At 38.4% G+C, this 27173-nt stretch overlaps 1 protein-coding gene across 3 annotated transcripts in view; it reads left to right on the forward strand.

The window, feature by feature from the left end:
* LOC126745158 (sialin-like) overlaps positions 1-23899 on the forward strand; it is a 31314-nt gene extending 7415 nt beyond the window's left edge. For all 3 annotated transcript variants that reach the window (XM_050452885.1, XM_050452884.1, XM_050452883.1), the window contains 8 exons: positions 21379-21603; positions 21927-22011; positions 22065-22231; positions 22529-22681; positions 22735-22867; positions 22926-23081; positions 23503-23588; positions 23652-23899. In XM_050452885.1, the coding sequence (XP_050308842.1) occupies positions 21379-21603; positions 21927-22011; positions 22065-22231; positions 22529-22681; positions 22735-22867; positions 22926-23081; positions 23503-23588; positions 23652-23834 (1188 nt within the window). In that variant the 3' untranslated portion in view covers positions 23835-23899. The remainder of the gene's footprint in view (positions 1-21378; positions 21604-21926; positions 22012-22064; positions 22232-22528; positions 22682-22734; positions 22868-22925; positions 23082-23502; positions 23589-23651) is intronic.
* The last annotated feature ends 3274 nt before the right edge of the window (positions 23900-27173 follow it).

The following is a 27173-nucleotide window of genomic DNA, read 5'->3' on the forward strand; positions in this document are numbered from 1 at the left end:
TGACCTCGTTTTTGAGGCCAAAAATGGGCATCAAAAATGCCATATCTCGGCTATCGTAAAAGCTACGACCTTGCGGATGGTCTCGTTGGATTCACAACGACGAAACTAAGACAAAACCGTTGGAATTTTCCCGATAGTGCCCATAGAAGCCGAGATATGGACCTCCAAAGTTTGGGATTTTTCATTTTTAGGGTATACCCCCCCGTATCGAATTTTTCACGAAAAATTGATTTTTTTCGAATTTGAGCTAACTATACCAGCGGCTTGTTCCCATCACCTACAACACGAAAACACCGGGTTATAATGAGTTTCGAGAAAAACTAAGGGAGTTATAGCGCTTTGAAAATGCGAAAAATCGATTTTCTTGAAACCCGAAAATTGCTATAGAAACCCCTATTAGCGGCTTATTCCCATCACTTACATTACGAAAACACCGGGTTATAACGGAATTCGACCAGAACAAGTCAAATTATAGCACTTTTAAAAATTCGGAAAAAGTCATTTTTTGACCTCGTTTTTGAGGCCAAAAATGGGCATCAAAAATGCCATATCTCGGCTATCGTAAAAGCTACGACCTTGCGGATGGTCTCGTTGGATTCACAACGACGAAACTAAGACAAAACCGTTGGAATTTTCCCGATAGTGCCCATAGAAGCCGAGATATGGACCTCCAAAGTTTGGGATTTTTCATTTTTAGGGTATACCCCCCCGTATCGAATTTTTCACGAAAAATTGATTTTTTTCGAATTTGAGCTAACTATACCAGCGGCTTGTTCCCATCACCTACAACACGAAAACACCGGGTTATAATGAGTTTCGAGAAAAACTAAGGGAGTTATAGCGCTTTGAAAATGCGAAAAATCGATTTTCTTGAAACCCGAAAAATGCTATAGAAACCCCTATTAGCGGCTTATTCCCATCACTTACATTACGAAAACACCGGGTTATAGCGGAATTCGACCAGAACAAGTCAAATTATAGCACTTTTAAAAATTCGGAAAAAGTCATTTTTTGACCTCGTTTTTGAGGCCAAAAATGGGCATCAAAAATGCCATATCTCGGCTATCGTAAAAGCTACGACCTTGCGGATGGTCTCGTTGGATTCACAACGACGAAACTAAGACAAAACCGTTGGAATTTTCCCGATAGTGCCCATAGAAGCCGAGATATGGACCTCCAAAGTTTGGGATTTTTCATTTTTAGGGTATACCCCCCCGTATCGAATTTTTCACGAAAAATTGATTTTTTTCGAATTTGAGCTAACTATACCAGCGGCTTGTTCCCATCACCTACAACACGAAAACACCGGGTTATAATGAGTTTCGAGAAAAACTAAGGGAGTTATAGCGCTTTGAAAATGCGAAAAATCGAATTTCTTGAAACCCGAAAATTGCTATAGAAACCCTTATTAGCGGCTTATTCCCATCACTTACATTACGAAAACACTGGGTTATAACGGAATTCGACCAGAACAAGTCAAATTATAGCACTTTTAAAAATTCGGAAAAAGTCATTTTTTGACCTCGTTTTTGAGGCCAAAAATGGGCATCAAAAATGCCATATCTCGGCTATCGTAAAAGCTACGACCTTGCGGATGGTCTCGTTGGATTCACAACGACGAAACTAAGACAAAACCGTTGGAATTTTCCCGATAGTGCCCATAGAAGCCGAGATATGGACCTCCAAAGTTTGGGATTTTTCATTTTTAGGGTATACCCCCCCGTATCGAATTTTTCACGAAAAATTGATTTTTTTCGAATTTGAGCTAACTATACCAGCGGCTTGTTCCCATCACCTACAACACGAAAACACCGGGTTATAATGAGTTTCGAGAAAAACTAAGGGAGTTATAGCGCTTTGAAAATGCGAAAAATCGATTTTCTTGAAACCCGAAAATTGCTATAGAAACCCCTATTAGCGGCTTATTCCCATCACTTACATTACGAAAACACCGGGTTATAACGGAATTCGACCAGAACAAGTCAAATTATAGCACTTTTAAAAATTCGGAAAAAGTCATTTTTTGACCTCGTTTTTGAGGCCAAAAATGGGCATCAAAAATGCCATATCTCGGCTATCGTAAAAGCTACGACCTTGCGGATGGTCTCGTTGGATTCACAACGACGAAACTAAGACAAAACCGTTGGAATTTTCCCGATAGTGCCCATAGAAGCCGAGATATGGACCTCCAAAGTTTGGGATTTTTCATTTTTAGGGTATACCCCCCCGTATCGAATTTTTCACGAAAAATTGATTTTTTTCGAATTTGAGCTAACTATACCAGCGGCTTGTTCCCATCACCTACAACACGAAAACACCGGGTTATAATGAGTTTCGAGAAAAACTAAGGGAGTCATAGCGCTTTGAAAATGCGAAAAATCGATTTTCTTGAAACCCGAAAATTGCTATAGAAACCCCTATTAGCGGCTTATTCCCATCACTTACATTACGAAAACACCGGGTTATAACGGAATTCGACCAGAACAAGTCAAATTATAGCACTTTTAAAAATTCGGAAAAAGTCATTTTTTGACCTCGTTTTTGAGGCCAAAAATGGGCATCAAAAATGCCATATCTCGGCTATCGTAAAAGCTACGACCTTGCGGATGGTCTCGTTGGATTCACAACGACGAAACTAAGACAAAACCGTTGGAATTTTCCCGATAGTGCCCATAGAAGCCGAGATATGGACCTCCAAAGTTTGGGATTTTTCATTTTTAGGGTATACCCCCCCGTATCGAATTTTTCACGAAAAATTGATTTTTTTCGAATTTGAGCTAACTATACCAGCGGCTTGTTCCCATCACCTACAACACGAAAACACCGGGTTATAATGAGTTTCGAGAAAAACTAAGGGAGTTATAGCGCTTTGAAAATGCGAAAAATCGAATTTCTTGAAACCCGAAAATTGCTATAGAAACCCTTATTAGCGGCTTATTCCCATCACTTACATTACGAAAACACCGGGTTATAACGGAATTCGACCAGAACAAGTCAAATTATAGCACTTTTAAAAATTCGGAAAAAGTCATTTTTTGACCTCGTTTTTGAGGCCAAAAATGGGCATCAAAAATGCCATATCTCGGCTATCGTAAAAGCTACGACCTTGCGAATGATCTCGTTGGATTTACAACGACGAAACTAAGACAAAACCGTTGGAATTTTCCCGATAGTGCCCATAGAAGCCGAGATATGGACCTCCAAAGTTTGGGATTTTTCATTTTTAGGGTATACCCCCCCGTATCGAATTTTTCACGAAAAATTGATTTTTTTCGAATTTGAGCTAACTATACCAGCGGCTTGTTCCCATCACCTACAACACGAAAACACCGGGTTATAATGAGTTTCGAGAAAAACTAAGGGAGTCATAGCGCTTTGAAAATGCGAAAAATCGATTTTCTTGAAACCCGAAAATTGCTATAGAAACCCCTATTAGCGGCTTATTCCCATCACTTACATTACGAAAACACCGGGTTATAACGGAATTCGACCAGAACAAGTCAAATTATAGCACTTTTAAAAATTCGGAAAAAGTCATTTTTTGACCTCGTTTTTGAGGCCAAAAATGGGCATCAAAAATGCCATATCTCGGCTATCGTAAAAGCTACGACCTTGCGGATGGTCTCGTTGGATTCACAACGACGAAACTAAGACAAAACCGTTGGAATTTTCCCGATAGTGCCCATAGAAGCCGAGATATGGACCTCCAAAGTTTGGGATTTTTCATTTTTAGGGTATACCCCCCCGTATCGAATTTTTCACGAAAAATTGATTTTTTTCGAATTTGAGCTAACTATACCAGCGGCTTGTTCCCATCACCTACAACACGAAAACACCGGGTTATAATGAGTTTCGAGAAAAACTAAGGGAGTTATAGCGCTTTGAAAATGCGAAAAATCGAATTTCTTGAAACCCGAAAATTGCTATAGAAACCCTTATTAGCGGCTTATTCCCATCACTTACATTACGAAAACACCGGGTTATAACGGAATTCGACCAGAACAAGTCAAATTATAGCACTTTTAAAAATTCGGAAAAAGTCATTTTTTGACCTCGTTTTTGAGGCCAAAAATGGGCATCAAAAATGCCATATCTCGGCTATCGTAAAAGCTACGACCTTGCGGATGGTCTCGTTGGATTCACAACGACGAAACTAAGACAAAACCGTTGGAATTTTCCCGATAGTGCCCATAGAAGCCGAGATATGGACCTCCAAAGTTTGGGATTTTTCATTTTTAGGGTATACCCCCCGTATCGAATTTTTCACGAAAAATTGATTTTTTTCGAATTTGAGCTAACTATACCAGCGGCTTGTTCCCATCACCTACAACACGAAAACACCGGGTTATAATGAGTTTCGAGAAAAACTAAGGGAGTTATAGCGCTTTGAAAATGCGAAAAATCGAATTTCTTGAAACCCGAAAATTGCTATAGAAACCCTTATTAGCGGCTTATTCCCATCACTTACATTACGAAAACACCGGGTTATAACGGAATTCGACCAGAACAAGTCAAATTATAGCACTTTTAAAAATTCGGAAAAAGTCATTTTTTGACCTCGTTTTTGAGGCCAAAAATGGGCATCAAAAATGCCATATCTCGGCTATCGTAAAAGCTACGACCTTGCGGATGGTCTCGTTGGATTCACAACGACGAAACTAAGACAAAACCGTTGGAATTTTCCCGATAGTGCCCATAGAAGCCGAGATATGGACCTCCAAAGTTTGGGATTTTTCATTTTTAGGGTATACCCCCCGTATCGAATTTTTCACGAAAAATTGATTTTTTTCGAATTTGAGCTAACTATACCAGCGGCTTGTTCCCATCACCTACAACACGAAAACACCGGGTTATAATGAGTTTCGAGAAAAACTAAGGGAGTTATAGCGCTTTGAAAATGCGAAAAATCGAATTTCTTGAAACCCGAAAATTGCTATAGAAACCCTTATTAGCGGCTTATTCCCATCACTTACATTACGAAAACACCGGGTTATAACGGAATTCGACCAGAACAAGTCAAATTATAGCACTTTTAAAAATTCGGAAAAAGTCATTTTTTGACCTCGTTTTTGAGGCCAAAAATGGGCATCAAAAATGCCATATCTCGGCTATCGTAAAAGCTACGACCTTGCGGATGGTCTCGTTGGATTCACAACGACGAAACTAAGACAAAACCGTTGGAATTTTCCCGATAGTGCCCATAGAAGCCGAGATATGGACCTCCAAAGTTTGGGATTTTTCATTTTTAGGGTATACCCCCCCGTATCGAATTTTTCACGAAAAATTGATTTTTTTCGAATTTAAGCTAACTATACCAGCGGCTTGTTCCCATCACCTACAACACGAAAACACCGGGTTATAATGAGTTTCGAGAAAAACTAAGGGAGTTATAGCGCTTTGAAAATGCGAAAAATCGATTTTCTTGAAACCCGAAAATTGCTATAGAAACCCCTATTAGCGGCTTATTCCCATCACTTACATTACGAAAACACCGGGTTATAACGGAATTCGACCAGAACAAGTCAAATTATAGCACTTTTAAAAATTCGGAAAAAGTCATTTTTTGACCTCGTTTTTGAGGCCAAAAATGGGCATCAAAAATGCCATATCTCGGCTATCGTAAAAGCTACGACCTTGCGGATGGTCTCGTTGGATTCACAACGACGAAACTAAGACAAAACCGTTGGAATTTTCCCGATAGTGCCCATAGAAGCCGAGATATGGACCTCCAAAGTTTGGGATTTTTCATTTTTAGGGTATACCCCCCCGTATCGAATTTTTCACGAAAAATTGATTTTTTTCGAATTTGAGCTAACTATACCAGCGGCTTGTTCCCATCACCTACAACACGAAAACACCGGGTTATAATGAGTTTCGAGAAAAACTAAGGGAGTTATAGCGCTTTGAAAATGCGAAAAATCGATTTTCTTGAAACCCGAAAATTGCTATAGAAACCCCTATTAGCGGCTTATTCCCATCACTTACATTACGAAAACACCGGGTTATAACGGAATTCGACCAGAACAAGTCAAATTATAGCACTTTTAAAAATTCGGAAAAAGTCATTTTTTGACCTCGTTTTTGAGGCCAAAAATGGGCATCAAAAATGCCATATCTCGGCTATCGTAAAAGCTACGACCTTGCGGATGGTCTCGTTGGATTCACAACGACGAAACTAAGACAAAACCGTTGGAATTTTCCCGATAGTGCCCATAGAAGCCGAGATATGGACCTCCAAAGTTTGGGATTTTTCATTTTTAGGGTATACCCCCCCGTATCGAATTTTTCACGAAAAATTGATTTTTTTCGAATTTGAGCTAACTATACCAGCGGCTTGTTCCCATCACCTACAACACGAAAACACCGGGTTATAATGAGTTTCGAGAAAAACTAAGGGAGTCATAGCGCTTTGAAAATGCGAAAAATCGATTTTCTTGAAACCCGAAAATTGCTATAGAAACCCCTATTAGCGGCTTATTCCCATCACTTACATTACGAAAACACCGGGTTATAACGGAATTCGACCAGAACAAGTCAAATTATAGCACTTTTAAAAATTCGGAAAAAGTCATTTTTTGACCTCGTTTTTGAGGCCAAAAATGGGCATCAAAAATGCCATATCTCGGCTATCGTAAAAGCTACGACCTTGCGGATGGTCTCGTTGGATTCACAACGACGAAACTAAGACAAAACCGTTGGAATTTTCCCGATAGTGCCCATAGAAGCCGAGATATGGACCTCCAAAGTTTGGGATTTTTCATTTTTAGGGTATACCCCCCCGTATCGAATTTTTCACGAAAAATTGATTTTTTTCGAATTTGAGCTAACTATACCAGCGGCTTGTTCCCATCACCTACAACACGAAAACACCGGGTTATAATGAGTTTCGAGAAAAACTAAGGGAGTTATAGCGCTTTGAAAATGCAAAAAATCGATTTTCTTGAAACCCGAAAATTGCTATAGAAACCCCTATTAGCGGCTTATTCCCATCACTTACATTACGAAAACACCGGGTTATAACGGAATTCGACCAGAACAAGTCAAATTATAGCACTTTTAAAAATTCGGAAAAAGTCATTTTTTGACCTCGTTTTTGAGGCCAAAAATGGGCATCAAAAATGCCATATCTCGGCTATCGTAAAAGCTACGACCTTGCGGATGGTCTCGTTGGATTCACAACGACGAAACTAAGACAAAACCGTTGGAATTTTCCCGATAGTGCCCATAGAAGCCGAGATATGGACCTCCAAAGTTTGGGATTTTTCATTTTTAGGGTATACCCCCCCGTATCGAATTTTTCACGAAAAATTGATTTTTTTCGAATTTGAGCTAACTATACCAGCGGCTTGTTCCCATCACCTACAACACGAAAACACCGGGTTATAATGAGTTTCGAGAAAAACTAAGGGAGTTATAGCGCTTTGAAAATGCGAAAAATCGATTTTCTTGAAACCCGAAAATTGCTATAGAAACCCCTATTAGCGGCTTATTCCCATCACTTACATTACGAAAACACCGGGTTATAACGGAATTCGACCAGAACAAGTCAAATTATAGCACTTTTAAAAATTCGGAAAAAGTCATTTTTTGACCTCGTTTTTGAGGCCAAAAATGGGCATCAAAAATGCCATATCTCGGCTATCGTAAAAGCTACGACCTTGCGGATGGTCTCGTTGGATTCACAACGACGAAACTAAGACAAAACCGTTGGAATTTTCCCGATAGTGCCCATAGAAGCCGAGATATGGACCTCCAAAGTTTGGGATTTTTCATTTTTAGGGTATACCCCCCCGTATCGAATTTTTCACGAAAAATTGATTTTTTTCGAATTTGAGCTAACTATACCAGCGGCTTGTTCCCATCACCTACAACACGAAAACACCGGGTTATAATGAGTTTCGAGAAAAACTAAGGGAGTTATAGCGCTTTGAAAATGCGAAAAATCGATTTTCTTGAAACCCGAAAAATGCTATAGAAACCCCTATTAGCGGCTTATTCCCATCACTTACATTACGAAAACACCGGGTTATAGCGGAATTCGACCAGAACAAGTCAAATTATAGCACTTTTAAAAATTCGGAAAAAGTCATTTTTTGACCTCGTTTTTGAGGCCAAAAATGGGCATCAAAAATGCCATATCTCGGCTATCGTAAAAGCTACGACCTTGCGGATGGTCTCGTTGGATTCACAACGACGAAACTAAGACAAAACCGTTGGAATTTTCCCGATAGTGCCCATAGAAGCCGAGATATGGACCTCCAAAGTTTGGGATTTTTCATTTTTAGGGTATACCCCCCCGTATCGAATTTTTCACGAAAAATTGATTTTTTTCGAATTTGAGCTAACTATACCAGCGGCTTGTTCCCATCACCTACAACACGAAAACACCGGGTTATAATGAGTTTCGAGAAAAACTAAGGGAGTTATAGCGCTTTGAAAATGCGAAAAATCGAATTTCTTGAAACCCGAAAATTGCTATAGAAACCCTTATTAGCGGCTTATTCCCATCACTTACATTACGAAAACACCGGGTTATAACGGAATTCGACCAGAACAAGTCAAATTATAGCACTTTTAAAAATTCGGAAAAAGTCATTTTTTGACCTCGTTTTTGAGGCCAAAAATGGGCATCAAAAATGCCATATCTCGGCTATCGTTAAAGCTACGACCTTGCGGATGGTCTCGTTGGATTCACAACGACGAAACTAAGACAAAACCGTTGGAATTTTCCCGATAGTGCCCATAGAAGCCGAGATATGGACCTCCAAAGTTTGGGATTTTTCATTTTTAGGGTATACCCCCCCGTATCGAATTTTTCACGAAAAATTGATTTTTTTCGAATTTGAGCTAACTATACCAGCGGCTTGTTCCCATCACCTACAACACGAAAACACCGGGTTATAATGAGTTTCGAGAAAAACTAAGGGAGTTATAGCGCTTTGAAAATGCGAAAAATCGATTTTCTTGAAACCCGAAAATTGCTATAGAAACCCCTATTAGCGGCTTATTCCCATCACTTACATTACGAAAACACCGGGTTATAACGGAATTCGACCAGAACAAGTCAAATTATAGCACTTTTAAAAATTCGGAAAAAGTCATTTTTTGACCTCGTTTTTGAGGCCAAAAATGGGCATCAAAAATGCCATATCTCGGCTATCGTAAAAGCTACGACCTTGCGGATGGTCTCGTTGGATTCACAACGACGAAACTAAGACAAAACCGTTGGAATTTTCCCGATAGTGCCCATAGAAGCCGAGATATGGACCTCCAAAGTTTGGGATTTTTCATTTTTAGGGTATACCCCCCCGTATCGAATTTTTCACGAAAAATTGATTTTTTTCGAATTTGAGCTAACTATACCAGCGGCTTGTTCCCATCACCTACAACACGAAAACACCGGGTTATAATGAGTTTCGAGAAAAACTAAGGGAGTCATAGCGCTTTGAAAATGCGAAAAATCGATTTTCTTGAAACCCGAAAATTGCTATAGAAACCCCTATTAGCGGCTTATTCCCATCACTTACATTACGAAAACACCGGGTTATAACGGAATTCGACCAGAACAAGTCAAATTATAGCACTTTTAAAAATTCGGAAAAAGTCATTTTTTGACCTCGTTTTTGAGGCCAAAAATGGGCATCAAAAATGCCATATCTCGGCTATCGTAAAAGCTACGACCTTGCGGATGGTCTCGTTGGATTCACAACGACGAAACTAAGACAAAACCGTTGGAATTTTCCCGATAGTGCCCATAGAAGCCGAGATATGGACCTCCAAAGTTTGGGATTTTTCATTTTTAGGGTATACCCCCCCGTATCGAATTTTTCACGAAAAATTGATTTTTTTCGAATTTGAGCTAACTATACCAGCGGCTTGTTCCCATCACCTACAACACGAAAACACCGGGTTATAATGAGTTTCGAGAAAAACTAAGGGAGTTATAGCGCTTTGAAAATGCGAAAAATCGAATTTCTTGAAACCCGAAAATTGCTATAGAAACCCTTATTAGCGGCTTATTCCCATCACTTACATTACGAAAACACCGGGTTATAACGGAATTCGACCAGAACAAGTCAAATTATAGCACTTTTAAAAATTCGGAAAAAGTCATTTTTTGACCTCGTTTTTGAGGCCAAAAATGGGCATCAAAAATGCCATATCTCGGCTATCGTAAAAGCTACGACCTTGCGGATGGTCTCGTTGGATTCACAACGACGAAACTAAGACAAAACCGTTGGAATTTTCCCGATAGTGCCCATAGAAGCCGAGATATGGACCTCCAAAGTTTGGGATTTTTCATTTTTAGGGTATACCCCCCCGTATCGAATTTTTCACGAAAAATTGATTTTTTTCGAATTTGAGCTAACTATACCAGCGGCTTGTTCCCATCACCTACAACACGAAAACACCGGGTTATAATGAGTTTCGAGAAAAACTAAGGGAGTCATAGCGCTTTGAAAATGCGAAAAATCGATTTTCTTGAAACCCGAAAATTGCTATAGAAACCCCTATTAGCGGCTTATTCCCATCACTTACATTACGAAAACACCGGGTTATAACGGAATTCGACCAGAACAAGTCAAATTATAGCACTTTTAAAAATTCGGAAAAAGTCATTTTTTGACCTCGTTTTTGAGGCCAAAAATGGGCATCAAAAATGCCATATCTCGGCTATCGTAAAAGCTACGACCTTGCGGATGGTCTCGTTGGATTCACAACGACGAAACTAAGACAAAACCGTTGGAATTTTCCCGATAGTGCCCATAGAAGCCGAGATATGGACCTCCAAAGTTTGGGATTTTTCATTTTTAGGGTATACCCCCCCGTATCGAATTTTTCACGAAAAATTGATTTTTTTCGAATTTGAGCTAACTATACCAGCGGCTTGTTCCCATCACCTACAACACGAAAACACCGGGTTATAATGAGTTTCGAGAAAAACTAAGGGAGTTATAGCGCTTTGAAAATGCGAAAAATCGAATTTCTTGAAACCCGAAAATTGCTATAGAAACCCTTATTAGCGGCTTATTCCCATCACTTACATTACGAAAACACCGGGTTATAACGGAATTCGACCAGAACAAGTCAAATTATAGCACTTTTAAAAATTCGGAAAAAGTCATTTTTTGACCTCGTTTTTGAGGCCAAAAATGGGCATCAAAAATGCCATATCTCGGCTATCGTAAAAGCTACGACCTTGCGGATGGTCTCGTTGGATTCACAACGACGAAACTAAGACAAAACCGTTGGAATTTTCCCGATAGTGCCCATAGAAGCCGAGATATGGACCTCCAAAGTTTGGGATTTTTCATTTTTAGGGTATACCCCCCGTATCGAATTTTTCACGAAAAATTGATTTTTTTCGAATTTGAGCTAACTATACCAGCGGCTTGTTCCCATCACCTACAACACGAAAACACCGGGTTATAATGAGTTTCGAGAAAAACTAAGGGAGTTATAGCGCTTTGAAAATGCGAAAAATCGAATTTCTTGAAACCCGAAAATTGCTATAGAAACCCTTATTAGCGGCTTATTCCCATCACTTACATTACGAAAACACCGGGTTATAACGGAATTCGACCAGAACAAGTCAAATTATAGCACTTTTAAAAATTCGGAAAAAGTCATTTTTTGACCTCGTTTTTGAGGCCAAAAATGGGCATCAAAAATGCCATATCTCGGCTATCGTAAAAGCTACGACCTTGCGGATGGTCTCGTTGGATTCACAACGACGAAACTAAGACAAAACCGTTGGAATTTTCCCGATAGTGCCCATAGAAGCCGAGATATGGACCTCCAAAGTTTGGGATTTTTCATTTTTAGGGTATACCCCCCCGTATCGAATTTTTCACGAAAAATTGATTTTTTTCGAATTTGAGCTAACTATACCAGCGGCTTGTTCCCATCACCTACAACACGAAAACACCGGGTTATAATGAGTTTCGAGAAAAACTAAGGGAGTCATAGCGCTTTGAAAATGCGAAAAATCGATTTTCTTGAAACCCGAAAATTGCTATAGAAACCCCTATTAGCGGCTTATTCCCATCACTTACATTACGAAAACACCGGGTTATAACGGAATTCGACCAGAACAAGTCAAATTATAGCACTTTTAAAAATTCGGAAAAAGTCATTTTTTGACCTCGTTTTTGAGGCCAAAAATGGGCATCAAAAATGCCATATCTCGGCTATCGTAAAAGCTACGACCTTGCGGATGGTCTCGTTGGATTCACAACGACGAAACTAAGACAAAACCGTTGGAATTTTCCCGATAGTGCCCATAGAAGCCGAGATATGGACCTCCAAAGTTTGGGATTTTTCATTTTTAGGGTATACCCCCCCGTATCGAATTTTTCACGAAAAATTGATTTTTTTCGAATTTGAGCTAACTATACCAGCGGCTTGTTCCCATCACCTACAACACGAAAACACCGGGTTATAATGAGTTTCGAGAAAAACTAAGGGAGTTATAGCGCTTTGAAAATGCGAAAAATCGATTTTCTTGAAACCCGAAAAATGCTATAGAAACCCCTATTAGCGGCTTATTCCCATCACTTACATTACGAAAACACCGGGTTATAGCGGAATTCGACCAGAACAAGTCAAATTATAGCACTTTTAAAAATTCGGAAAAAGTCATTTTTTGACCTCGTTTTTGAGGCCAAAAATGGGCATCAAAAATGCCATATCTCGGCTATCGTAAAAGCTACGACCTTGCGGATGGTCTCGTTGGATTCACAACGACGAAACTAAGACAAAACCGTTGGAATTTTCCCGATAGTGCCCATAGAAGCCGAGATATGGACCTCCAAAGTTTGGGATTTTTCATTTTTAGGGTATACCCCCCCGTATCGAATTTTTCACGAAAAATTGATTTTTTTCGAATTTGAGCTAACTATACCAGCGGCTTGTTCCCATCACCTACAACACGAAAACACCGGGTTATAATGAGTTTCGAGAAAAACTAAGGGAGTTATAGCGCTTTGAAAATGCGAAAAATCGAATTACTTGAAACCCGAAAATTGCTATAGAAACCCTTATTAGCGGCTTATTCCCATCACTTACATTACGAAAACACCGGGTTATAACGGAATTCGACCAGAACAAGTCAAATTATAGCACTTTTAAAAATTCGGAAAAAGTCATTTTTTGACCTTGTTTTTGAGGCCAAAAATGGGCATCAAAAATGCCATATCTCGGCTATCGTAAAAGCTACGACCTTGCGGATGGTCTCGTTGGATTCACAACGACGAAACTAAGACAAAACCGTTGGAATTTTCCCGATAGTGCCCATAGAAGCCGAGATATGGACCTCCAAAGTTTGGGATTTTTCATTTTTAGGGTATACCCCCCCGTATCGAATTTTTCACGAAAAATTGATTTTTTTCGAATTTGAGCTAACTATACCAGCGGCTTGTTCCCATCACCTACAACACGAAAACACCGGGTTATAATGAGTTTCGAGAAAAACTAAGGGAGTTATAGCGCTTTGAAAATGCGAAAAATCGATTTTCTTGAAACCCGAAAAATGCTATAGAAACCCCTATTAGCGGCTTATTCCCATCACTTACATTACGAAAACACCGGGTTATAACGGAATTCGACCAGAACAAGTCAAATTATAGCACTTTTAAAAATTCGGAAAAAGTCATTTTTTGACCTCGTTTTTGAGGCCAAAAATGGGCATCAAAAATGCCATATCTCGGCTATCGTAAAAGCTACGACCTTGCGGATGGTCTCGTTGGATTCACAACGACGAAACTAAGACAAAACCGTTGGAATTTTCCCGATAGTGCCCATAGAAGCCGAGATATGGACCTCCAAAGTTTGGGATTTTTCATTTTTAGGGTATACCCCCCCGTATCGAATTTTTCACGAAAAATTGATTTTTTTCGAATTTGAGCTAACTATACCAGCGGCTTGTTCCCATCACCTACAACACGAAAACACCGGGTTATAATGAGTTTCGAGAAAAACTAAGGGAGTTATAGCGCTTTGAAAATGCGAAAAATCGAATTACTTGAAACCCGAAAATTGCTATAGAAACCCTTATTAGCGGCTTATTTCCATCACTTACATTACGAAAACACCGGGTTATAACGGAATTCGACCAGAACAAGTCAAATTATAGCACTTTTAAAAATTCGGAAAAAGTCATTTTTTGACCTCGTTTTTGAGGCCAAAAATGGGCATCAAAAATGCCATATCTCGGCTATCGTAAAAGCTACGACCTTGCGGATGGTCTCGTTGGATTCACAACGACGAAACTAAGACAAAACCGTTGGAATTTTCCCGATAGTGCCCATAGAAGCCGAGATATGGACCTCCAAAGTTTGGGATTTTTCATTTTTAGGGTATACCCCCCCGTATCGAATTTTTCACGAAAAATTGATTTTTTTCGAATTTGAGCTAACTATACCAGCGGCTTGTTCCCATCACCTACAACACGAAAACACCGGGTTATAATGAGTTTCGAGAAAAACTAAGGGAGTTATAGCGCTTTGAAAATGCGAAAAATCGAATTTCTTGAAACCCGAAAATTGCTATAGAAACCCTTATTAGCGGCTTATTCCCATCACTTACATTACGAAAACACCGGGTTATAACGGAATTCGACCAGAACAAGTCAAATTATAGCACTTTTAAAAATTCGGAAAAAGTCATTTTTTGACCTCGTTTTTGAGGCCAAAAATGGGCATCAAAAATGCCATATCTCGGCTATCGTAAAAGCTACGACCTTGCGGATGGTCTCGTTGGATTCACAACGACGAAACTAAGACAAAACCGTTGGAATTTTCCCGATAGTGCCCATAGAAGCCGAGATATGGACCTCCAAAGTTTGGGATTTTTCATTTTTAGGGTATACCCCCCCGTATCGAATTTTTCACGAAAAATTGATTTTTTTCGAATTTAAGCTAACTATACCAGCGGCTTGTTCCCATCACCTACAACACGAAAACACCGGGTTATAATGAGTTTCGAGAAAAACTAAGGGAGTTATAGCGCTTTGAAAATGCGAAAAATCGATTTTCTTGAAACCCGAAAATTGCTATAGAAACCCCTATTAGCGGCTTATTCCCATCACTTACATTACGAAAACACCGGGTTATAACGGAATTCGACCAGAACAAGTCAAATTATAGCACTTTTAAAAATTCGGAAAAAGTCATTTTTTGACCTCGTTTTTGAGGCCAAAAATGGGCATCAAAAATGCCATATCTCGGCTATCGTAAAAGCTACAACCTTGCGGATGGTCTCGTTGGATTCACAACGACGAAACTAAGACAAAACCGTTGGAATTTTCCCGATAGTGCCCATAGAAGCCGAGATATGGACCTCCAAAATTTGGGATTTTTCATTTTTAGGGTATACCCCCCCGTATCAAATTTTTCACGAAAAATTGATTTTTTTCGAATTTGAGCTAACTATACCAGCGGCTTGTTCCCATCACCTACAACACGAAAACACCGGGTTATAATGAGTTTCGAGAAAAACTAAGGGAGTTATAGCGCTTTGAAAATGCGAAAAATCGATTTTCTTGAAACCCGAAAATTGCTATAGAAACCCCTATTAGCGGCTTATTCCCATCACTTACATTACGAAAACACCGGGTTATAACGGAATTCGACCAGAACAAGTCAAATTATAGCACTTTTAAAAATTCGGAAAAAGTCATTTTTTGACCTCGTTTTTGAGGCCAAAAATGGGCATCAAAAATGCCATATCTCGGCTATCGTAAAAGCTACGACCTTGCGGATGGTCTCGTTGGATTCACAACGACGAAACTAAGACAAAACCGTTGGAATTTTCCCGATAGTGCTCATAGAAGCCGAGATATGGACCTCCAAAGTTTGGGATTTTTCATTTTTAGGGTATACCCCCCCGTATCGAATTTTTCACGAAAAATTGATTTTTTTCGAATTTGAGCTAACTATACCAGCGGCTTGTTCCCATCACCTACAACACGAAAACACCGGGTTATAATGAGTTTCGAGAAAAACTAAGGGAGTTATAGCGCTTTGAAAATGCGAAAAATCGATTTTCTTGAAACCCGAAAATTGCTATAGAAACCCCTATTAGCGGCTTATTCCCATCACTTACATTACGAAAACACCGGGTTATAACGGAATTCGACCAGAACAAGTCAAATTATAGCACTTTTAAAAATTCGGAAAAAGTCATTTTTTGACCTCGTTTTTGAGGCCAAAAATGGGCATCAAAAATGCCATATCTCGGCTATCGTAAAAGCTACGACCTTGCGGATGGTCTCGTTGGATTCACAACGACGAAACTAAGACAAAACCGTTGGAATTTTCCCGATAGTGCCCATAGAAGCCGAGATATGGACCTCCAAAGTTTGGGATTTTTCATTTTTAGGGTATACCCCCCCGTATCGAATTTTTCACGAAAAATTGATTTTTTTCGAATTTAAGCTAACTATACCAGCGGCTTGTTCCCATCACCTACAACACGAAAACACCGGGTTATAATGAGTTTCGAGAAAAACTAAGGGAGTTATAGCGCTTTGAAAATGCGAAAAATCGATTTTCTTGAAACCCGAAAATTGCTATAGAAACCCCTATTAGCGGCTTATTCCCATCACTTACATTACGAAAACACCGGGTTATAACGGAATTCGACCAGAACAAGTCAAATTATAGCACTTTTAAAAATTCGGAAAAAGTCATTTTTTGACCTCGTTTTTGAGGCCAAAAATGGGCATCAAAAATGCCATATCTCGGCTATCGTAAAAGCTACGACCTTGCGGATGGTCTCGTTGGATTCACAACGACGAAACTAAGACAAAACCGTTGGAATTTTCCCGATAGTGCCCATAGAAGCCGAGATATGGACCTCCAAAGTTTGGGATTTTTCATTTTTAGGGTATACCCCCCCGTATCGAATTTTTCACAAAAAATTGATTTTTTTCGAATTTGAGCTAACTATACCAGCGGCTTGTTCCCATCACCTACAACACGAAAACACCGGGTTATAATGAGTTTCGAGAAAAACTAAGGGAGTTATAGCGCTTTGAAAATGCGAAAAATCGATTTTCTTGAAACCCGAAAAATGCTATAGAAACCCCTATTAGCGGCTTATTCCCATCACTTACATTACGAAAACACCGGGTTATAGCGGAATTCGACCAGAACAAGTCAAATTATAGCACTTTTAAAAATTCGGAAAAAGTCATTTTTTGACCTCGTTTTTGAGGCCAAAAATGGGCATCAAAAATGCCATATCTCGGCTATCGTAAAAGCTACGACCTTGCGGATGGTCTCGTTGGATTCACAACGACGAAACTAAGACAAAACCGTTGGAATTTTCCCGATAGTGCCCATAGAAGCCGAGATATGGACCTCCAAAGTTTGGGATTTTTCATTTTTAGGGTATACCCCCCCGTATCGAATTTTTCACGAAAAATTGATTTTTTTCGAATTTGAGCTAACTATACCAGCGGCTTGTTCCCATCACCTACAACAAGAAAACACCGGGTTATAATGAGTTTCGAGAAAAACTAAGGGAGTTATAGCGCTTTGAAAATGCGAAAAATCGAATTTCTTGAAACCCGAAAATTGCTATAGAAACCCTTATTAGCGGCTTATTCCCATCACTTACATTACGAAAACACCGGGTTATAACGGAATTCGACCAGAACAAGTCAAATTATAGCACTTTTAAAAATTCGGAAAAAGTCATTTTTTGACCTCGTTTTTGAGGCCAAAAATGGGCATCAAAAATGCCATATCTCGGCTATCGTAAAAGCTACGACCTTGCGGATGGTCTCGTTGGATTCACAACGACGAAACTAAGACAAAACCGTTGGAATTTTCCCGATAGTGCCCATAGAAGCCGAGATATGGACCTCCAAAGTTTGGGATTTTTCATTTTTAGGGTATACCCCCCCGTATCGAATTTTTCACGAAAAATTGATTTTTTTCGAATTTGAGCTAACTATACCAGCGGCTTGTTCCCATCACCTACAACACGAAAACACCGGGTTATAATGAGTTTCGAGAAAAACTAAGGGAGTTATAGCGCTTTGAAAATGCGAAAAATCGATTTTCTTGAAACCCGAAAATTGCTATAGAAACCCCTATTAGCGGCTTATTCCCATCACTTACATTACGAAAACACCGGGTTATAACGGAATTCGACCAGAACAAGTCAAATTATAGCACTTTTAAAAATTCGGAAAAAGTCATTTTTTGACCTCGTTTTTGAGGCCAAAAATGGGCATCAAAAATGCCATATCTCGGCTATCGTAAAAGCTACGACCTTGCGGATGGTCTCGTTGGATTCACAACGACGAAACTAAGACAAAACCGTTGGAATTTTCCCGATAGTGCCCATAGAAGCCGAGATATGGACCTCCAAAGTTTGGGATTTTTCATTTTTAGGGTATACCCCCCCGTATCGAATTTTTCACGAAAAATTGATTTTTTTCGAATTTGAGCTAACTATACCAGCGGCTTGTTCCCATCACCTACAACACGAAAACACCGGGTTATAATGAGTTTCGAGAAAAACTAAGGGAGTTATAGCGCTTTGAAAATGCGAAAAATCGATTTTCTTGAAACCCGAAAATTGCTATAGAAACCCCTATTAGCGGCCTATTCCCATCACTTACATTACGAAAACACCGGGTTATAACGGAATTCGACCAGAACAAGTCAAATTATAGCACTTTTAAAAATTCGGAAAAAGTCATTTTTTGACCTCGTTTTTGAGGCCAAAAATGGGCATCAAAAATGCCATATCTCGGCTATCGTAAAAGCTACGACCTTGCGGATGGTCTCGTTGGATTCACAACGACGAAACTAAGACAAAACCGTTGGAATTTTCCCGATAGTGCCCATAGAAGCCGAGATATGGACCTCCAAAGTTTGGGATTTTTCATTTTTAGGGTATACCCCCCCGTATCGAATTTTTCACGAAAAATTGATTTTTTTCGAATTTGAGCTAACTATACCAGCGGCTTGTTCCCATCACCTACAACACGAAAACACCGGGTTATAATGAGTTTCGAGAAAAACTAAGGGAGTTATAGCGCTTTGAAAATGCGAAAAATCGATTTTCTTGAAACCCGAAAATTGCTATAGAAACCCCTATTAGCGGCTTATTCCCATCACTTACATTACGAAAACACCGGGTTATAACGGAATTCGACCAGAACAAGTCAAATTATAGCACTTTTAAAAATTCGGAAAAAGTCATTTTTTGACCTCGTTTTTGAGGCCAAAAATGGGCATCAAAAATGCCATATCTCGGCTATCGTAAAAGCTACGACCTTGCGGATGGTCTCGTTGGATTCACAACGACGAAACTAAGACAAAACCGTTGGAATTTTCCCGATAGTGCCCATAGAAGCCGAGATATGGACCTCCAAAGTTTGGGATTTTTCATTTTTAGGGTATACCCCCCCGTATCGAATTTTTCACGAAAAATTGATTTTTTTCGAATTTGAGCTAACTATACCAGCGGCTTGTTCCCATCACCTACAACACGAAAACACCGGGTTATAATGAGTTTCGAGAAAAACTAAGGGAGTTATAGCGCTTTGAAAATGCGAAAAATCGATTTTCTTGAAACCCGAAAATTGCTATAGAAACCCCTATTAGCGGCCTATTCCCATCACTTACATTACGAAAACACCGGGTTATAACGGAATTCGACCAGAACAAGTCAAATTATAGCACTTTTAAAAATTCGGAAAAAGTCATTTTTTGACCTCGTTTTTGAGGCCAAAAATGGGCATCAAAAATGCCATATCTCGGCTATCGTAAAAGCTACGACCTTGCGGATGGTCTCGTTGGATTCACAACGACGAAACTAAGACAAAACCGTTGGAATTTTCCCGATAGTGCCCATAGAAGCCGAGATATGGACCTCCAAAGTTTGGGATTTTTCATTTTTAGGGTATACCCCCCCGTATCGAATTTTTCACGAAAAATTGATTTTTTTCGAATTTGAGCTAACTATACCAGCGGCTTGTTCCCATCACCTACAACACGAAAACACCGGGTTATAATGAGTTTCGAGAAAAACTAAGGGAGTTATAGCGCTTTGAAAATGCGAAAAATCGATTTTCTTGAAACCCGAAAATTGCTATAGAAACCCCTATTAGCGGCTTATTCCCATCACTTACATTACGAAAACACCGGGTTATAACGGAATTCGACCAGAACAAGTCAAATTATAGCACTTTTAAAAATTCGGAAAAAGTCATTTTTTGACCTCGTTTTTGAGGCAAAAAATGGGCATCAAAAATGCCATATCTCGGCTATCGTAAAAGCTACGACCTTGCGGATGGTCTCGTTGGATTCACAACGACGAAACTAAGACAAAACCGTTGGAATTTTCCCGATAGTGCTCATAGAAGCCGAGATATGGACCTCCAAAGTTTGGGATTTTTCATTTTTAGGGTATACCCCCCCGTATCGAATTTTTCACGAAAAATTGATTTTTTTCGAATTTGAGCTAACTATACCAGCGGCTTGTTCCCATCACCTACGACACGAAAACACCGGGTTATAATGAGTTTCGAGAAAAACTAAGGGAGTTATAGCGCTTTGAAAATGCGAAAAATCGATTTTCTTGAAACCCGAAAATTGCTATAGAAACCCCTATTAGCGGCTTATTCCCATCACTTACATTACGAAAACACCGGGTTATAACGGAATTCGACCAGAACAAGTCAAATTATAGCACTTTTAAAAATTCGGAAAAAGTCATTTTTTGACCTCGTTTTTGAGGCCAAAAATGGGCATCAAAAATGCCATATCTCGGCTATCGTAAAAGCTACGACCTTGCGGATGGTCTCGTTGGATTCACAACGACGAAACTAAGACAAAACCGTTGGAATTTTCCCGATAGTGCCCATAGAAGCCGAGATATCGACCTTCAAAGTTTGGGTTTTTTCATTTTTCTGGTATCGAATTTTTTACCAAAAATTGATTTTCTTCGAAATCAAACTAAGTATACCAGCGTCTTATTCTGATCATCTAGATTACGAAAACACCGGGTTATAACAGGATCTGAGCAGAACTAAGGGAATGAATTTTTCACCAGACAGTTCCTGAATAGTTGTAACAGACTAATGGGAAGTACGTTGATCGAAGAGATGAGTCCAGGGGGAACAAGTTGCGATAAATAAGCGATGAAGATTTTCTAACGCAGTCAAAAAGTGATTTGTATAAGCCCAAGTCCCTTGACCCTTATGGCTGCTTTATAAGGTTAAAGCAACGTGAGGAATCTTTTGAAAAACCAACAGTAAAGGAGCTTAATTTGTTTGTATAAATTTGTCTAGTTAAATTTTAATTTGTTTAGTTAATTTGTATATATTTGTTTAGTTAAAAACTTAACGGTTTGCAGATTCCAATGACCAGAACTGACGAAACAGAGGGAGTACTGCGTCAGGCCTTCATATGGGGTACCCTGGTATCCCCTTTGGCCGCCAGTAGAATCGCCGCTAGAGTTGGTGCTGAACGGCTCTATGGTGTAGGTGTTTTAGGTACCGGAGTGGTTGCCGTGCTAGTTCCCGCTAGTTGGTTGACTGCTGGACACGTCTGCGTTAGAATCGTACAAGGAATTTTCATGGTAAAGGAACCTCCACTTATTTGAAATATTTAGGACTTATTGAATCCCCTTTACTTTAATGCTAAGTGTACTATACTTTAATGGAAGTTTTTAGCGGTTTAATTTATTAATAACTTTTTTTGGGTGCCTATATATAAACCCCCACTTAACATTACAGTAAACTTAATGAAGGGTCGATTCAATTTTTAATGGTTAACCACTTAACACATAAAGTACCAACTAAAATTATACAAAATATGTCAATTTTTTATTATGTGCTAAATTCTTTATAGCGTTGACTTAGTTTACACCTAATACAGTTAAAAAAAAGAATCAATTTCTAGGGAGCTACCTGGCCAGCAGCCCATGTACTTGCAGTAACGTGGATCAAACCGAAAAATATCAGTGCATTTGTCTCGTTGTATTCAGGTACTATATAAGTGACTTTTTCACGTTGAAATGTTAAAAATAGTTTATTTCAGCTGTAAATCTGGGGTATTCAGTGGTGGGTATTTTGGGCACTATATTGGTCAGAAAGCTCGGCAGAGATTGGCTCAGTTACATCATATCTTTAATAGCGGGACTGTGGTATTTCCTTTGGTGGTTATTTGTGGAAGAATCTTTACATCCCAATAGGCCTAAAAGAGACGTACGTACATTTCAATTTATATTTTTAAGTCGGCTTCTCTTTGTATCGTTTCTTCTTCTCAAATTCTCAAAATTCTTCTGCTTTTGCTTCTCTTTCATTCTATTATTTCTATTCTTTTTAAGTTAGTTTGTCCTCCAAGAGAGCAAAATGTCAGCTCATTGGAAAATAAAATTTGATACTGTTAGACAAATCAAATGGGATCGACAGGAGCACCTTCAATTTGTTCAATCTTCAATCTTTTTGTTCTTAAAGAAAAAAAATTCTACTGGGTTCAGTGCATTCAATCTGTAATTTCAGGAGCACAGAAACTTACCATGGAGACAACTGCTTGCATCCAAACCTGCCTGGTCTTGTGGAGTTGCTGTAGTAGGTAGCCAATGGGCAGACGCCACATTAATGCTCGGAGTAACCAAGTATCTTAAGCTGGTTTATGGGTTTTCAATTGAATATGTATATGCAAACTTATTCGATTTTAAAGCTTTATATACAGCAACGATTTTTAGGAGGACATTCTGCAGTCCATGCCCCACATAGGCCACTTTTTCGCCGCAATAACTTTCGGAATTGTAGTTGACCATATAAGGAGCACGGGGGTGGTATCAACTACTACCGCTAGGAAGCTGTTTGTCTATATGTGTAAGTCTTGTCAAGTTTAGTGAACAGTTTGGAATTAATGTTTTATAATTCAATAAAGCTCACTTTCCACCTGCCGCCCTTATGTTCCTACTGGGCTACACAGGATGTGATCCTGCAGCACCAGCGGCTTTGTACGTAGCAGCTTTAACCATGACAGGGGCCACCCCAGCGGGGGTCTTTTCAAGTGCTGCAGATATTGCTCCCAATTTTGCAGGTAAGTTTAACAAATATCCATTAAGTTCATTTTGGGCACCATAGTTCTCTTATTACTCTCAATGATGACTCTTACTCTCAGTCTCATGAAAGAGTTGGTTTTATGGTTGCTCTTGGTACCTGGTGAAGTTCCTTTGATCAGGTGTACACTTACAATAAAGCAAATATGACTCAAGAGGCCACTTTGCAATCATGTGATTAAGGTAACTGATTCGTTTAAACCAATAGTGTATTTGGTTTTCACTTTTATACAGTGGCGCTATCCAATGTGCTTTGCACAAAATATGGATTAAGGTACTTGGAACCGAACAGGTCAACTATTCAAACGTCATTTCATTATAGTAGCCCTGTGAAAAGTGGACTTTTAGCTTCTAAAGTTGTGTCCGTATATGCTGACTTTTACACATTCACTTGTATTTTAGGTACAGTTTTTGGACTTTGCCAGACAGTCGGTGCAGCTGGCTTACTAGCAGCTAATTATGCTGTTTCTGAAGGACTACATGGATCAGTAAGTAGACTGTCTCTATACGTTATATTTACTGTAATTTATTAATCAGTCATAATGGTTTAGTTTGCAGGTTGGTGGCGTTTAGTCTTTGGTGCGTCCACAGCAATTTTACTGTCAACGGCGATTTTCTTTATGATTTGTGGCAGTGGGTCAGTGCAACACTGGAATGAACCCGAGGAAAAGGAGGCCATAGTTGAACTGGACGATTTTGAAGAACCTTCGAGATTAGATTCTGTGTTGGAGTAGCCTAGAATTTGTATGTGGACCCTGTTATTGTTATATGGGTGTCGGGATAAAAAAAACTTATTACTGAGAAACGTTTCGAATTTTATTGAGTTCATCCTTATTTACTTTGGAATCTTCACCAATATCGCAAAAACCGTAAAGACTATAATCTGGTGAGGTTGGACCTGCTGGAGATCGAAATTTCTCCTTTACACAACTCAAATGTCAACTGAGGACTTGGTGCTTCCACCAAAATGTCAAGTTGTTTTGCCAACGTGTCAATTAGTTGACTGGTTGCTACTCCTGGTGCCTTCACCAAAGTGTCAAGACTTTTATATTCCTTAAACATAAAGACACACTTACTAAACTTCTTGTCTTCTCATTTTGCCATCAAACACCTACAAATTGGAAAATTGCATATCCCAGGGGTCAGACTTTTGTACTACATTACTCCTCTTATTGTGACGTTTGAAAAACGTTCTTTGGACGTTCCCTATTAAGCCAACAAAGTATAGCAGGAACGTACGTCAGAGACTTCATATGTCATCTGTCTTAATTGTCAAATTTAACAGTCATACATCTTCAAAAGATGACTGCTTTTGATTTAATGGATGTAAAAATTTCACTTACAATGGAGTGTTCAAATTGAGTGGAACAAAGACACACTTATGGCAGGAATAATGCATTCGACAAAGATGGATGTATTGACATTTTTTAATATTTAACACTGCATGTGGTTCAAATTTGATATTTATGTGTTGTAATGAGTGGAAAAGAGATACAAAACTGGATTTATGGAAATTTATTTAACCTACAAAAAAATCCAAGCAAAACTTAGGTATGCACATCTCTGCCATAGTATCTTTGTCATAGAAGTTTGGTTCTTTGGATTCACTGAATATCATGACAGAACATTTATTAAATTGTCATATGTCAGCTGTCATAATTGTCAAATTTGACAGTCATACTTTAACAAAAGGTTATTTATTTTAAATGAAGGTAGTAGGGTGGTTCACATTCGGTATTCTGTCTTAATGAGTGCAACGGAGACAGACTTATGGAAAAAATAATGCGTTGGGCAGAGATGGATGTATTGAAATCTTTTAATATATAACACTGCATGTGGTTCAAATTTGATATTTATGTGTTGTAATGAGTGGAAGAGAGATACCGAACTGGATTTATTGACATTTATTTAAAATAAAGAAAAAACCAAACAAAACTTACGTATGCCCATATTTCTGTCTTTCTGATACGTCTTGTCATATGTCTATCTTTGTCATGGAAGTTCGGTTCTTAGAACCTTTGGATTGACTACTTATCATGACATAGAACATTTATTAAGCTGTCATATGTCATAATTGTCAAATTTGCAGTCATACTTTATCAAGAGGTTATTTATTTTTAATGGAGGTAGTAGGGTGGTTCACATTCGGTATTCTGTCTTAATGAGTGCAACGGAGACAGACTTATAGGAAAAATAATGCGTTGGGCAGAGATTGATGTATTGACATTTAATTAACATCTAAGAAAAATCCAACAAAATTCACGTATTTCCATCTCTGTTTTTATCATACGTTTTACCCTGAGTCTATCTTTGTCTCGGAGTCGGAAGTATTAGGAGTATTTGTCGTTTTAAAGAGACGTCATGGAATTTCGGTTTTATTAATCTTTGAGTCCACTAAGTCGTCTGACATTTATTTAGTTGTCGCCTGTCATAGTTGTCAAATTTGACAGTCATACATGCCCATTTTTGTCTTTTAAGTTTGTCTTTGTTTATTTTTACTATTATTGTTTTTCTCGGATATCTCTGTTCGGAACATTTGACATTTTAAAGAGACATCATGGAATTTTGGTTTTATTAACCTTTGGGTCCACTAAGTTGTCATATGTCATCTATCATACTTGTCAAATTTGACAGTCATATATTAGAAAAAGGTAATTTTTTTAATGGATTTAACATGATGATTTAAATAGGATATTTATCTGTTTTAATGAGTGGAACGGAGATAGACTTATGGAAAAAAGAATGCATTCAACAGAGATGGATCTAAGAAAAATCCAACAAAATTCACATATGGTCATCTCTGTTTTTATCATCTTTGTCTTGTAGGATTTCACTTTTTCTTGGATATCTTCGGAAGTATTTGTCATTTTAAAGGAACGTCATGAAATTTATGTTTTATTAAGTCGCATGACATTTATTTAGTTGCCAAAACGTCCCTGTCATAGATGCCAAATTTGACAGTCATACATCATTAAAAAGTGATGTATGTAAATAATACATTTATAACAGAGTGGTTAAATATGTTGTAATGAGTGGAACAGAGACACACTTTTAGCAAAAATAATGCATTCGACAGAGACGGATGTATTGACGTTTACTTAAAACATATACTAAAAAGCCCAACGTAATTTATTATTATGCTCATCTTTGTCTTTTTCATACGTTTTGCCATCTTGCCATCTCAAGTCCTGTGTTCCAATTATACACTATACATATTTGTTTATGTATTGTTTATACAATTATACATACACAGTCTATATCTACATGTATGTACCACTAAAGTTTTATAGATGCCACTAAATGTTTTAAATATATTTTTACTCAAATACTAATCAAGAATTAAAATTCAAAAATAGGCGCTAAATGGTCTAAGATACCATCAATGAATTAACCTTTTGTGTAGGGTCTGATTGCCTAAGGAAATACTTTAGTTCACTTAGTATTCTTCTATAGTATCATTAATAAATCAATTGACTAAAGATGTTGCACGTTAACGCCATAAGGGAGCGTTTCTTTTATAAATCTATCACGTAACGTTGTCTAAATTTTCTAGGATAAAATTACGTGTATGCTAATGAGCAAGAAAACTAGTACAACCTCAATACAGACAGTTCCTGAAACAATATACGTGAGAAAAATAATTTTTATTAAGCCAATTAAAATACTTTAAAAACAAACGTAAGAATTTTCCCAATTCATCATTTTGCCCCGTAATTGCGTTTAAAACACAATAAAACACGAAAAGTGGACGAGGAATGACGAAACAAAAGCAAAACAACCTCCATGCAAATTATTCATTATTTTATTATAAATTCAGAGTACGACAACCGTTAAAATTATTCTCACAGGTCTGTTCACATCTTTGGTAATTCTTACGCAACTCCTAATTAGTCTATATATTTACATTGTTATAGGATTATGCCGTCGTTATTAGACAAGCGTTTAATATACATTAAAAATACATTTTTCTTAAGTTACTATTATTATAAAGTATATAAATATTATTATTTAAATATAAATTATCGTTTATGGTTATATTTGACAGCTCTAACATTTACATTCATTTCCGATCT

Source organism: Anthonomus grandis, chromosome 15 (assembly GCF_022605725.1).
Source record: "Anthonomus grandis grandis chromosome 15, icAntGran1.3, whole genome shotgun sequence".
Taxonomy (NCBI): domain Eukaryota; kingdom Metazoa; phylum Arthropoda; class Insecta; order Coleoptera; family Curculionidae; genus Anthonomus; species Anthonomus grandis.